The 14,932-nt window shown below is 43.0% G+C and overlaps 1 protein-coding gene across 2 annotated transcripts in view; it reads right to left on the reverse strand.

Moving 5' to 3' along the window:
* ADCY5 (adenylate cyclase 5) overlaps window positions 1–14,932 on the reverse strand; it is a 221,458-nt gene that overhangs the window by 16,376 nt on the left and 190,150 nt on the right. For both annotated transcript variants that reach the window (XM_075757068.1, XM_075757069.1), the window contains 4 exons: window positions 11,722–11,866; window positions 9,995–10,092; window positions 7,183–7,270; window positions 690–806 (listed from right to left, as the gene is read on the reverse strand). In XM_075757068.1, coding sequence (XP_075613183.1) covers window positions 690–806; window positions 7,183–7,270; window positions 9,995–10,092; window positions 11,722–11,866 — 448 coding nt within the window. The remainder of the gene's footprint in view (window positions 1–689; window positions 807–7,182; window positions 7,271–9,994; window positions 10,093–11,721; window positions 11,867–14,932) is intronic.

Here is a 14,932-nt window from a genome sequence, read left to right on the forward strand (position 1 = left end):
CTTTAACCCCAGGCCCCTCTCTCCATTTTGCTCCCTCTCTCTTAAAAAAATGAAATAGATGTATGCAGGGTAGAGAATGTTCACATGGTTTCTTTAAAATACATTCAGCCTTCAAGCCATTTGTAGAAGTGAGAAACCAGGAGGCACAGGGTCCTAGAGGACAGCCATCTCCCTCCAAGTCTGAAATCAGCAGTGGCGTTTGAATGCAAAGCTAGACCACCCCGGTCCCAAAAGTGCAACTCAAAGCAAAGTCTTCACAGTCCCTGTTAGGTGATTACTGCACTCGGAGCAGGATGCAGCACCGTGCAGAAGGCTGGCACAAAGCCTACGCAACACTTAAGTCCCACTCAATATTGTGGGAGTTAAATGACGCATCCCCTTCGTACTGGCCCTTCACACAGGGGTATGCTTCAGCCTTGGCTTATGTACTTGGAGCAGAAGCATTCAAAGAATCAGAAAAGCACATGGGCATAAATCAGTGCCAGGCATATAATGGGCTACAGGGGTGCAGCTGTTGGGCTCCCATTTCTTTTCTGTGCCCGAAAACCAAAAGGGAACTGACCTCAGATGGTGTAAGCATTAGGCAGGATTACATTAAACCCCATGGCTGTAAGGGTTACAATGCTGCAGAGCACCAATAAGAAAACCATGCAGAACTAAGTGGGTCAAAAGCAAAATAATGCACATACCATGTTGACAAAGGCAGACAGAAAAACCAGGATAATGGCAAAGACTCCAACTAAGGTACTATTGGTCCTGGACTGTACAATCTTCCTAGAAAGAGTCTGGAGTGGAGCTGGGAAAAGCTGCATGTGGGAAAAAAATTAAATATTAAAAACCCATGCAAAATCATTGCTTATTTTACATACTACAACCTGCATTTGAGCTGCCTGCATCCTTCAGTGTGGTGTCTGTGCGGATGCTGCACAGGGGTTAGAGAATGGTGATGGAGGATGGCTGCTCCGGGACAAGGACGAGCAGGAACGTGACCGCCTCGTGGCAGCAGGCCCAGCTAGTTCACCAAATCTACTTAGTCCTTCCTAATGGGAATGATGGTTCCTGAACTGAGCTAGCATAGCTTGCAGGGCTGTGCTCATCCTGTTGTGAGAAGCAAACCACAAGCCATCTGTAACTGAAATAGCCAGGAGCTTGAGCCTGTAAATTACTGGATCAAAAACTTAAAAAAAAAAAGCAGAAATGAAAACATACATGTCATATCCCTTTGATCACAAAGGTATTGTAGGACTTTCTGGTACCATTCAGAAACAGACTGTTAAAAAGCCCAGGCTAGTCTTGTGATCTGTCAGACCTTTGGTGAACGGCACTGGAGAAATCAGCTGGTCTCCTCTGGTCTATGGCACTCACCACCACAGACACACAGGGCTAAAAATAACCGCTGCTGAAGGCGATCACAGACCTCCCCTAGGCAGTAGTGAATCACTGGGACAGTCTATCAGAGCTAGAAGCTTTTTTCTAGTTGCTTTCTAATTGCAGCTGCCAGAGAAGTCCAGGGGACATTGAAACAAACCCTCTCTCTTCACTCGCCACCACCGTCCCAGTGCAAACTCCAGACCAGGGCAACAAGAGATGGATGCCAGAAAACCTTTGCACAATGACACACCTCGGCCTCGCAGTGCCCTTCCCCTCCATGCTGTCGTGCTGGGGGCCAGGGGTTCTGCTGAAGACTGCCAAAGTTTTTTCCAGAACCCAACTCTCCTTCCCCTACCTGCACGCTGCATGAATAACCAAGCCACTGGAGGGTATTTTTAGAGACACAAAGAAGCTAGCAGCGCAACGACACTGCACTGCAATTTAACAATGACTAATGTTTCTATTAAAAGTCCTGCTTTTCCCTTTTATCCTTCACTCTTACATCTTCAGAGATGCAACATTCTGTCAGTGCATAGCTTCCCACACAGCAGTCCTACAACGTAATTGTGAAGTGTTTGAACCTCCAAAGCACTGATTAGCCGGTGACTTTTACAGAGGGAGAGAGAGGTTGACATGGTGAGAGTTGTTTTGAAAGAGCTGATTTCATCTGCACACACAGAAAAATCCAGCTACCTCCAGGTGAGAGGACAGAGAAAGGCTCTGGGGAGGACGGGAGGAAAGGGGAAATCAGGATTACAACTTATTTGCACTGCATGAGGATTGACTGAAATTCTCTGACAGCTTATGCAAACCTTCCAGCTCATGCAGCTGGAAACAAAGCAGAACACCTCTCTCTCAGAAATAAACCTTGCTGATATAGAAATCCTTGGCTCTGTTGATAAGCCATGAACCAAAATACCTCCTTGCCCTACCACGTCCAGCTGCTTCCATGCAGACATCGGCTAGCAGATCCCCGCCAGCGCAGGGATGACAGACATGCCGTGGGGCTTTCCTCTGCTCTAACCTTTATAGGATTTGGAGGGAGGAGGAGGATTTGTGCAGCTTTTAGACAGTTTTCTCGTTAGATTAGAGCAGGACATGTTTTCCTGCTACTCCTTTGTTTAGGCCTCAAGGCCAAGCTCCACAAAGGTATGCATGGACCTAACCTCCTTCTGTAATCTCTGGGAAATCAGGCACCTAAATAAAACATGGGAGTGCTTTGTTGTGGATCTTGGCTCAAGCCCCTGCTGCCAATGATCCCAAAAAAAAGTCTGACTTTGAACCAAGCCTGAGATATCAAGCAAAACTATCAGTGGAAGACACTTAAATTCTAATGAAAACATGTTTTCTTTGTATTAATCTTGGTTCTCATACTTTGCAAACTAGGGAAAATTTTAGGTCAGTAAACAAGTACAGCTGGAAAAAAGTCCTGAAGGGGAAACAAATGCCAAAACCCACAGGAGGTCAGGATTGCAATCGAGAGCACAATGGCACAGCCATGCCATACATCTGAGGAACCTTTGCCTTGCAAACAACACTGATGGAAGCTCAATAACATAAGTAACACTCTCCCCATTTCACAGACAGACAGAGACCAAGAATATGTGCAGCTTGGAGGACTTATGATAGAAATGAGGGACTTGTCTGAGCTCTGACAATTTAGCTCCAGTCTAGCAATGTTCCCTCCATAAAAACATCCACAAGTCAGGGGGTTTAACAATAAAGAAGAAAAAAGAAAAGAAAATTACTGCCCATTCCATCCTGCAATGAAATAAAATCCCTTCTGTCCTAGGAAAAGAAGCAGAACAAAAGCAAGACGCTATAGTACAGTGAAAATCTATGCACTGTTGCTGATTATCCCATTGGTTTGTACTGTCCAACACCATTACTCCTCTTAATAAGACTCAAATCTTACCTGAGTGAAGAACAGGACAAGGGCGGGTTGATGAAATGGCAACTCTAAGCCTGCACGTACACTACTGAGAACAGGGGCTAAAAGAAAGGACATGGTCCATTTGGACTGCCAAGATTCACATTTGGGTTGCCACACAAGCTTGAGGTCAGTCATTAGCCCTCTTAACAACCCCATGTAAAATAAAATAACCACAGTGGGAAAAGGGAAACTGGATTGTCCAATCAATTCCAGTTCATTCTGAATTGAAATGCGTAAGTGCTGCTGGAAGACACAAGCTCCCAGAAGAGAGAGGCTCTGAAAGCTTGCAGGTACCAATGAATGTAGAAGGGGAAGGTAGGGCACTGTTGTACAGGTGACAGTCCGAATTTAGAAACCAATTCAACAAGTACTAGTGTTACAGTGAAAACAATCCACAACCTCCAGTCATTTACATGAAAATAATACACTAAACTGTACTTTGCAATTACAGCTGATAACAGAAAGAAGAGGTGTATTTCTCCTTTTTGTCTTCTTAACATATATTGTGGACATGGAAAACTGCTCAGATAATTGCTGTTGTGTTGTGAGAGGAAGAAATACTATGAGTTCTTTAAGTTCTGATTTTTCTATTTGTAATACAAGCCTTTGAGTCATTTTGAAGTACATTAAGATGCTTCTGGAGTAAAAGACAACATCTCCAGGCCAGTTGATGTTGCAAGTCCATTTGTATCACTTATTTCACAGTGATTTATCAGTCTATTAAAAAAAGTACAGTTTTCAGAGGTATTTCTCCCCTGCTTGAGAAGCAAAAACCCCACTTTAGTAGCTTCTAGACCAGCCTTGGGAGGCAGAGAAACAGGTAGGCAAACTGCACCTATGTAAAGGTAAAAAACCCTTATTTTCTCATAAAGGATAACTTGAAATTTCTTTCATATGTGCTCCCAGGAACATGCGAGAGGTTGAATTCCACACAGCAGTGTGGATACCAGAAGTTAAGGATTTTAAGAAGAAACACAAACTTGATTAAGTTAGTAGCAAAACAGATGTCTGTCAGTGGAGTATTTGCAAAGGGACCGTGGTTCCCATGACCTTAGACTCTATTGGGAAGGAACACCATTCTCGCGGTGGCCAAGTCTTCATGAAGCATCAAAGTGAAGAACTGGAACTCTCTTGTTTATTACAGCTGAAGAAACTTGGAAAGCCAAGCTGGTTGTGTTGGCAGTTCCAGGATCAACTCCTAGTCCGTGGAGAATTTTATAGTGGAAGATAATAATGACAGCAAAAGAAAATAAAACGATCAAGTTGTCCAGAAAGAGCCTGCCGGCCACTGTCAAAGCCAGAGATGGAGAGGCCAAAACAGGGAAGGAAAATCTCACATGAAAGCTGGAAAGAGGAAGAAAAAAGAGCCACTTATCATGTAACAGCACAGCAAACAGGCAAAAGTTATGCTTATGCTGATATCCTGGGGTGGACACCTGCTTTCCAACTTTGTGTGGAATGAACCGTTGGCATGTAAAACACATGCTCTCCTATCCCACATCCAAGTGCGAAACAAAACAAACAATGCTGACATCCTTGTGTCTTAAAATGTCATCTAAAGGATCTGTAAAAGTGCCTTCCTTGCACATATGTATATATGTATTCCTGGAGCAATGCAGAATACAGAAATAAAGTAAAACCCCTTAACCAAAGGCTGTGGGAACCCATTGCTTAAAAAACATCTGACTTAAAACACCAAAATCTTCAATGACAGAAGCAGGCTGCAGCTGACAAGCTAGACGTACCCATCCTCTAAACAAGCCATTTCATAATGAGATGTTGTCAGCAGAGGCTAATTTGGAGCATGAAAAAAGGGGTAATCAAAAAGGTACTGGAGCTAGAAGGCCTGATATTTTTAATATTTGCAATCTGTGCACAGAAGGCACCGGCCACAGTGAATGTTATACATAAGCACCTAGTGGGACTGGGCCAACATGCTGAAAACTCACTTTTGGAAATACCAGGAACTTCACAAAATCCCATTAAATACTGATGTTAGACTGAATTCCCTCTGATGCCTTGTGTTTCCAGGGCCTGTGCACCGAGGCAAAGCCAGACTAAAAACAGTTGCAGGCACCACTGAACAGATCTCTTCTACAGGAATTTGGAAGATCAAGGCAAAGAAAGCAAGAGTGAACAGTGGGGTCACAGGACCTGAAAAATCCTGCATGCCTTTTAAATTAATCATTAAGATTAGTAATAATATTAAACCAAAAAGCCCAAACCAAAAGCCAAACCTTTGAATGATGACAGAAGAAATGAGTGCTGCTGTCAGTATGTGGAAGCAACCTAAGCCAGTGGGTGACAAACAGCTGTGCGCCTTGAAATCCATCTGGTTGCAAGTCAGCCAGCTCAAATGCTTCTGAGGTCTGGGTCTGCCACAGCTCTGGCCCCAGCATTTGCACAGCACCAGTACAGCCGGTGTGTTGCTGTGGCTCTGTACGGCTGGCAGTGCGCAGGGATGTTGCTGCTGGTGGCACTGCAGTGTAAGGAGGCTCCAGCACAGCTCTGCACTGAGTTTCCAAGTCCTTTGTGGCCGTGACCAAAAGCTTTCCACATTGGTTGTTAATTAACTGCTAATCACATTAACTGCTGATACCAGTTTACAAATTAACGACACTCAGTAGCATCCTCACGTGCAACAGACACACCAAGTATAACCAGGCATCTTTGGGTACCACTTCCCAGCTCAAGGGACCCAAGCCTTCCTATTAGCACTGTTATCTCTGACTTGTAATTCTCATTGCTGGTAAACAAGCAGGACCAACGGGATGCTATGCTTATGAACTAGGCTCCCTTTAAAATTGTCATAAGCCCAAGGGAAGCCCTGTGAGTGAGTTGTTACAGTTCAAATATAACTTGAAGATTCTTTCACTGGGAACAGTTTGTAGCTCTTATTAAATGAGAAGGCAAAGCTTAATTCTCCAAATCTAACTTTCAAAAATCAAAAACACATGAAAGGTGCAAGTCTGTCAAGAGCACCCACATTCAACTGTTGAAAATGGCACAGAGAAGATAATTAAAGTGAGGCAAATCATCTGCCTGACATAATTCATTACCCCACTGGTTCTTCTGCAGGAAACATAATGCTACTGAGCTATTTTATTCCAGGCTCTGAGGAACACAGCTGAGCTTGGGCTAAGGAGACTGAATCTGAATGTGTTCCATGTTCAGACACTGCTAGACTGGAAGGATCCCCAAAACTGCAAATACAATCAACTAGGATCAACATTTTAATAGGAATACCTTTGAGTGAAAAAGATGAGCACACCACCCTTCCCAAAGCACTCTCAATTTACCACAGACTGCCAAGAATTATTAATATGTTTTTGGATTTCACATGATGTATTTCTTTGCTGATCAAAACCAATTACAAGAAAGAGCCCACCAAATGTTGGAAGCTCTGTATACTCCTCTGAGAAAGGCTGATAAACTTCTGTATGTTTATGGCTTTTACTTCCCCCAGGACATTTTTCCTTGATGATATTCTGCTTCTGATTATCTGCCTACCCAAACATGCATATGCAGCAGGGGCCAGTACACAGGCGACTCCGCAGGAAGTTTACAGGGAGGAAGCGAATGGTCAGTGTTTCGTTCCACATTGGAAAATGTGTTCTTCTTATATCAATATGAGAGTGCCTGCAGGGGACTTAATAGACATGCAGATCCACAGAGTGATTACTTCTCGCTGAGCTAAAGAGATGCCAACCCTAACATCTGCTCGCAGTTCATTCTGTGTAATCAAAGGCTTTTTCTGTAACCCTTATCACATAGTGTGGAAAGGATGGCTAACAAAACATGCTCTGTTAGCTGAAGAAACAGATTGCTGATCCAGTTATCCTAGGCAAAGGACTCTACAAAGAAACCACAGTACTCACCTTTACACAGGAGTAAATGACGGAAACGAACACCACTGTGGTCAGAATCAGGAAACAGGTCAGGTAAAAACCCAGCATAAATGTAGAGCTGAAATCAAGGAGATTTTTTTTTAAATACACACTGTATAGAATAGCTGCAACTCTGCTGTACATTTGTAGAAGCTATGGCACACTGCATGGCATTTCCAATTAGGATAGCAGTAGGAGATAGGAGGTGCCTTGAATACCAACAGATACTCTGTCCTATTTCGAATTACTCATGCAGGCTGCAGAGCAGAGAATACTGCATCTTTTACAGCAATCACCTTCCTGCCGGGGTGACAGCAGAGGGACTAAGAAATACTTCATGCGCTAGAGGAGCTGGTAGAACAATTTGTTAGGGCAGGTCGGCCCCTGGCTGGCTGTGGGCCTGGGAAGGAAAGCGTGCTGAACACCACAGTGCAGCCAAGTGGGAATAGCCTCAGCGGGAAGAGCTACCCGTCCTTGCCGTGCACAGGGAATGTCTGTGCTGCACCATGCTCTGTGCTCTGTCTCGTGCATGGGATGGGAGCAACCACGGCATGAGCATAGTCAGGGAAAACAGCCTTAACTTGGCCAGCTTGAGAGGTTCCTGTTCCTCCCAACTCTGAAGTCCAACAGGACTCCAGGGCCAACTTTGTACTATGCGTTTTCATGTTTTGATCACGAAGATATTCAACAATTTCCCAGTGATTGGTCTCAGTGTGACAGGATAGCCCCCCCCCAGGAGTTAGCCTTGTTCATAATTTAAAGGAAGTATTCTTGCGACATGACATTGAGGCCAACCACACCAAAGCCAGCTGGTCTCTGTGTTCTCTCATGACTATTAAGATTATTGTACTTGCTAATTCTCTGTTTGAGCCTTTATGAAATTCATTAAAGCTATTCCTCTTTATCATCATGAATTATCACTGCCATTTTGTCTCTAGTTTCAGATTCAAATTCCATGTTGTGTCTTCCATGAAGCTCTGATGGTGACCCACATACACCTGTGGTTTCAGTTGCTGCTTAACTGTTACCTTCAATAAAAGACCAAAACTATGCAACTGAGATATAAGGAAAAACAAACCAAAACGTGAAGGAGAGTATATCTGGCCTGCAGTTAAAACATGGAATTTTATTTATTCTTGAAGCAAATAATCTTTCAGACAGGCCAGGCTGCCTGAAGACACTTGAGAACTTACCAAAAAACACCAACCACCACCCTTATGGACGGTGTGGAAGGAGACTGAGAAGCATGACATTTACACCACGCTGCCATAAGGGATCGGCTCCTGCGTAATACAAAGGAGTTGGCCATATGGTCGCCACAGATCAGAAATTGTCAAGTTGTCATTTAAATGTTAAACTGGGTTTTATGGAGACAGCTTAGTGGCTGCTTAGGGAGTTTGATGAGCAACACAAAGGCCGGTAGAGGGAGGGCCTCTGCAGGTGTGAAATCACAGCAGTAATATCCAGAGATCCGAAGTGTAAGTCCTTGCTAAATCAGTTACTCTCAAAGAACATTTTTGGATGTAATTAACAACGCATTAAATGCTGGGATTGATCTAGTTTCAATTTTGAGCCTCTTTCAGCTTCACGTCCAGTTTCCCAAAGCGGATCTGTCTGTTTACACAGTGCATTTGTACTGATGTTATTTTACTGCTTCAATTTTTCTGTGAGCAGAAGTGAATGTCCTCTTGCCTGGGAGAGTGAATGACCTCAAACATCAGACTATGCCTTGTTTCTGTGACCTTCTGAATGTCCGATCTGAACACTACAAACCAATCTCTACTCTGAAAAGATCTGTGGTGTGAACAGAAGTAGAAAGCAGCTGTAATGGTATAAAACAGTATTGGAGCTCTCTCTAAACAATTTTTTGTCTTCTTATAATGAAGATGAATTTGGAGCATTTTCAGAGCTTCTGTGATCTTGTTCTTCAGATTAAAAATGACTAACTCCAAATTTATTTCCAACACAGCAGTGCTCAGTGAATGATATATTATTGCTACTAAACCAGAGCACAGGAAATACCAACATGCTTTAATTTTAAGGGATTTTTTTAATGAACTCTTCGAGAAGAAATACCATGTCTGCAGAGCTCACTGCTGGAAAAGATCCAGTGGGTTCCACTGCGCCTTTCGGACAAAGCATTTCACTGCAGTGGTCCAAGAGCCCTGCGCTCCACAGCCCTGAGGAGCTCATGCCACTCTTGCCCGGGGAAAGAAATTACTGCAACCCTTAAACCTGGAATAAGCTACTCAAAGCTTAGGCATGTGTAGCTCAACTCCCTCCCTACCTTTCTTCTTGCACTGCTGCTCCGAGTCCAGAAGAATAAATGCATGAGAGGTTATGCCTCATCTGTGAAGCAGACCCTGAGACCTCAGTGCTCTGAGCAACGAGGCTGTGATGGGTTTTTCACCTCCCCGTCCCACTGCATTCAGATAAGAACAGCCCACAGCCCAGCCTCGTATTGTGCATGTGTACTATGCCTTAGTAGGCAATCCTTCCTACTTAGCGATATTTGTTTTCCACAGGCTTATAAATGTGCTGAACTGACTTTCCTGAGGTGGAGGTAAATGGTAGGAGAAATCACACTGGGAAAACAGAAATCCTCACATGCCAGTGAGGAGGTTTTAATCTGCACTAGAAATGAGTGAGAACAATAAGCACCATGCATCACTTGGACATGAATTATTTAAGGGTTTTTTTCTCTTCCCCTTGGTGCTCTGAATTCTCAAGAGAAAAACAAAGAAAAGTAGGCCAGAATAGAGGAGGGGAGCAGATGGGAGCAAAGGGATAAAAAGGTACTCACTGTGGCACGATTATGATTTGAACAAAGCAGATGAAGAGGAAGACTAGGGAGGCACAAGCCACGTAGGCTCCGAACCTGTCATCCACCTGCTTGGAGTACTGCAAAAAATGCAAACAGGGTTATGTTAGTGGGAAATTTGGCTGGCTGCCTTCTCTCCACAAAAACTTCTTTCTTGGCTTCCGTTTAGGTCCTTGGAAAGCAGCGCTGGTAGGAAACAACTAAGATAACGAACTCCCCTTCTCCCTGGGCAAGCTGTAAGGGCATGAACAGACCCAAAAGCCAGGGAACAAACCCACGCAGCTGGGTGGAGAGAGGATTCGCCATCTGCCCCTTGCATGAGAGGAACAGAAAAGGATTAACCGGGTTCAGGATTCTAGGTCACCGTCATCAGATCTAAACTTCTTCCATGGGAAGTTTCCTCCATCAGGGACAAATGCTGCTAATGAGAAAACCTTGTATTTTGTGCAGACGGCTTGGCTCGTTCTAATGATAGTGCGAGGATGCTGCGGTTTTCACACAGTCACTCCTTCCAACTACTTGTCAACATATTGGTCACATGGGAGCTGCATCTGATTCCCAAAGATGCTTTATTTAGCTTGAAGCACGGTTCTCAGTACAAACGGTCTCAATGTTTGAACCACAAAATAAAAGGTGCTGAGAACAGGTGAACCGCTAATTTCCCTAGCAGTTTTCAGCTATAAAATTGAAGGGAAGGAGTGGGGGGGAAATTACATGCTTGAGCTTTTACCCAGTCCCACACCGATTCACTGAATAGCTGTAAATCCTGCAAAGGTCTGCTTTTGCAACAGGTTGTAATTCCTGTCATTGAAAGAGTGTTCCTAAACAAAATGATAAAATAATCAGTGCAAACAGATTACTGAAGCTTTTTCCATTGAATAATGAGTTTAACCTGAAGACCACTCAAGTATCCCAAGGATCTGTGCTTGGATAAAAAAGAAAAAAGATGACTTAGACTTTCTTGGAGCAAAAAACCCAGCAGCTTATATAGTACCCTTAATAATGGCATCTGGGTACCTCTGGACTTAACTGAATTTAACTCTGCAGCCATCTAGAGCCGATGCTGTCTCTATTATATAGACAGAGAAATTGAACTGATCTTTGCCTCACAACAATGATATCTGAAACAAAATCAGGAAGCAATCAGCTATTCGGGAGCCCTAGATCTGTTAATCCCCTTTCTCACATTTGTGAGATACAGAACTCTACCTGTTGCTTACAATGGGCTCCCAAAAATGACCAGAGTATAATCGCATCCCAATGAACCATAATAGTACCTGGGGGGGCACAAAGGGCAGGGAAAAGACCCCCCCAGAGGTAATTCAGAACTCAAGCAGGCTGAAGCAGGTTTCTTCAGTGATTTGAGGGAGATAAGGGGTGACTGCAATCTCAGTTTGGATGCCTCAAAGTCAAAGAAACAAAGGTGGCTTATTCTGGATTCCCATTAGAGCCCATCATTGCATATTCACATGTGTCTGACAGAAATTACATGGTTTTTCTGCCCAGTGCTCCCTTGAGAAGACTGCGACTTTCTAGAGACATGTATATTAACGTTTCCATGAAGAAGCACGGGTTTTTTTAAGACCACAACCCCACCTCCAACACCTAAAACCTAGCTTTACCTACAGACATAAAAGCTTGACCTTATGCAGGAGAATAAAAACTCATAACAAGCCTGACACGTTGCAATAATTTTTAGACAACATTACCTTTTTCTCCAAGTCAGGCTCCCTGAAAGTTAAGAGGAACTTGCGCACATGCTCAGAGCGTAACCGATCAATACTTCTGGCATCGATGGCACGGCCCAGAAATTCATCCACTTCATCTTCTGGGTTCATGCTTTCCTGTGTGTTCCTGAGGATGTCACAAAAAGGGAGCATAAGAGGACAAGATAATTTCCGCCTCTTCACCACATATTATCATTTCACTGTATAACAAGCTGGAGGTTAATGGCATTTTGCTTATGACAGCTTCAAGTTGGAAAACAGATTATGAGCTGAAAATGATATCAGCTCTAGAGTTCATTGCCAGTCCTGAGTCCACTAGTGAAAGGATTTGATTTACTTGCCCTTTCTCTATACTACATCCATCAGTTTTCTTGCTTTGCAGTCTCTTTACCACCCTTTTTTCTCTAAAACCTATCAGTAGTCTCCTTCCACTAGTCCTCTGACTTAGTCTTCCCTGCACTGCCGTGCTGCCGTAGCTGTTACTGCCTGAACTAGCAAAATTTTTTATGTAACGAGTCATATTTCTTGCTTCCCAATAATAATTTCTGTAAATATTTCTGTGAAAATTTCTGAACTTGAACAATTCTCCATTTTTGAGAAAAAATTGTTCACCGAATGAACATTTGGGGGAAAAAAAGTGGCCTGACGCCCCACTGCTACCCCTTTAGACAGTTATTTACTGTTTACAAGAGACTTACTTAACTCAAGGAAAGCTTCCAAAATAAAAAGGTAGCAAAAGAAAAAAATACAAATTAGATTCTTCTTTCTAAATATGTGGAACACAATTTCTAAATTGCTTATAATCTTTAGTATCAGTGTATTTCTGATGCTCAGCTACAGCTTCGGAAAAATGAGGCTGATTTTAAAAAACTGTTGAAAAAAATAACACTGAAAACTTAATCGCCCTGAGGCATTTTGCACTGAGCATCAGGAAACCTGAAGCACCTCCCCAAACTCTCTAGTTATTTTTAAAATCTAACAGGATATTAATGACTCGATGGTGTCACTTTAATGGTCTGCCTTAAAATTAGCTATAGGCAGAAATTAAAAGCTAATCTTGAAATGCTGTTTTTCTGCTCTGCTTGCATGATTGCCAAGGTTGTCCATGGGATATGCCAATAGTTATCCATTGGAATACGCTCCCCACTTGCACTGGGGCATATTCTGGTGGATGACTATTTCTATGTGCAGAGCCCATGATGGCACAGCAACTTACGGCTCATGTTGTGTGACCTTCACCTTAGGCTGTTGAGAAAAAATCCCGAGGTCTGACAAGCACGATGAAAAGCTACGCTGCTTTATTTTCTGGGTTTTATTTTATGCCTAACAGCACATATTGCACACATGCTGTCTTGCAGCCAGCAGGTCCCTACAGGAATGACTGTGCTGTCGAGTGGAGACTACTCAAAGCAGCTTACAAAACAGAATGTGACTCTTTTAAAAGCTAAAGGTCCCTTTCTGAAAGAAAGGCTCTCCAAAAGCCTTCTGCAAAACTGGACCTGATTTCGAGAAGCCCTCTGTACCCCAACTCTACCATATACCTCTTGCCAAGAGAAAAATAAATCAGATCCATCTACTTGTTTCCACTCCAACTCCCTTTGCCCCAGCCAGGGAGTTGAATGGGTCTACACCTCAGATGGGTCATGACAACACACCATCAGCATCTATTTACTGACCATATGGTAATTTGTCTCAAAGTCTTATCCCTATTTTAGCCAACCTTAATATTTCAGTGGGGTTGGGGAAAAGGGGTTTTTATTTTGGGGCTCTAGAGTTATTTAGTTCCTTAAACTTCATATATTCCACTCTGAAATGAAAAGTGGTTTTGTTCCTAGAAGGACAGGACATTCGGTTTACTTCTAGATGCTTCCTTAGAGGAAGCACATCTGCTTGAGCATTCAAGACAATGCTGCTTATTTTCATTCAGTCCTCACAATCTCTTCTGGACTCATAAAAATGAGCACGGAAATCATTAGGCTTCGTATTTACAGAAAGTCTTCCAAGACACTGCAAGTTATTTACACATTTGGGTCATTCACATTTAGTCATTTCATGCCATGTACGAGAGACGCAATACGTTTTCCCCTAGAACCGAAGCAAAAGAGCCAGCTCAGCATTTTGGCAAACCTCAGTTAAATTTCAAGTTCCAATCTAAAAGCGTCATTCAGGAAGATGTGAAGAGAAGAAGAAACTGCCTGCTTGGGCTTTGGCCTCGGCTGCCTCCAGTTTTGTAATAGGTCACTATACTGCTGAGGGTATCTCTAACACTACAATAATTTCTGTGATTGCAGATTGTGTAAATACCCCTGCAGGTTTTAAATTGGCCTGCTGGGACATTCGCAGTGAGACAGCCACCTTCACGTAGACTGCAGGGAAACGGTCACCTTACATATACCTAGCTATTCGGTTGACTTTCGCAGCCAGTTACACTCAAATTAAATTACTGTACAGCGAGTTTGAGTACGTTTCCATATATGTAATTTTAAACTGAAATACAAAATTTCCCCATGCTAAGGAGTGTCCTGGAGGTAGTGCCTCTAAGTCAGAGCTGAGGTATTGCCATTGACTAATGAAATTCATATGTGGAAATACTTATTGATACATTGATAGCGTACATGTTGGGAAAACCAAGGATTTCAGCCCACCACAAAACTTCCAGAAATACCTTTTAAAAGCACTGCTGAGATTTCTCCAAATGCAGCCAACAGAGAATTGTTGCAAGGGACAGGAACAGCACGACCAGACCTTGGAGCGACTTTTGCACTCTGCTTGCAAATGTGAAAGCCAGCAATTAACCCAGAGATGCTGGCTTCAAAGTAGTCCAAAAATGTTCTGCTGATTTAATTACCTTCTCCAAATGAAGAGCGTGACCACTGCCAAAACTACATGTATGCCATAATTTGAAATGTTTCATGCGTAGGTTCAATAACTAAATCTGCATTTAGGCACATAAGCGTCACATCCTGTTTTCACAGACGCATGGTGCCTACGTTTTCCTTCGCTGTAAAAGTATTGATGCTCAGTGTCTCTGCACGTGAAGGGTTGAGTGCTTGACATGGTTTAGGTATCTGATTTTAACCAATATCACCATTAACATTTTCTGCTAGAGATTTTTTTTTGGCCAAATCTTCGTTCTTGAGTTAAACAGATTTCTGGATCTAGAGAAACTGAGGCAAGTTGTAGCTTCTTTTGG

Source organism: Balearica regulorum, chromosome 6 (genome assembly GCF_011004875.1).
Source record: "Balearica regulorum gibbericeps isolate bBalReg1 chromosome 6, bBalReg1.pri, whole genome shotgun sequence".
Taxonomy (NCBI): Eukaryota; Metazoa; Chordata; class Aves; order Gruiformes; family Gruidae; genus Balearica; species Balearica regulorum.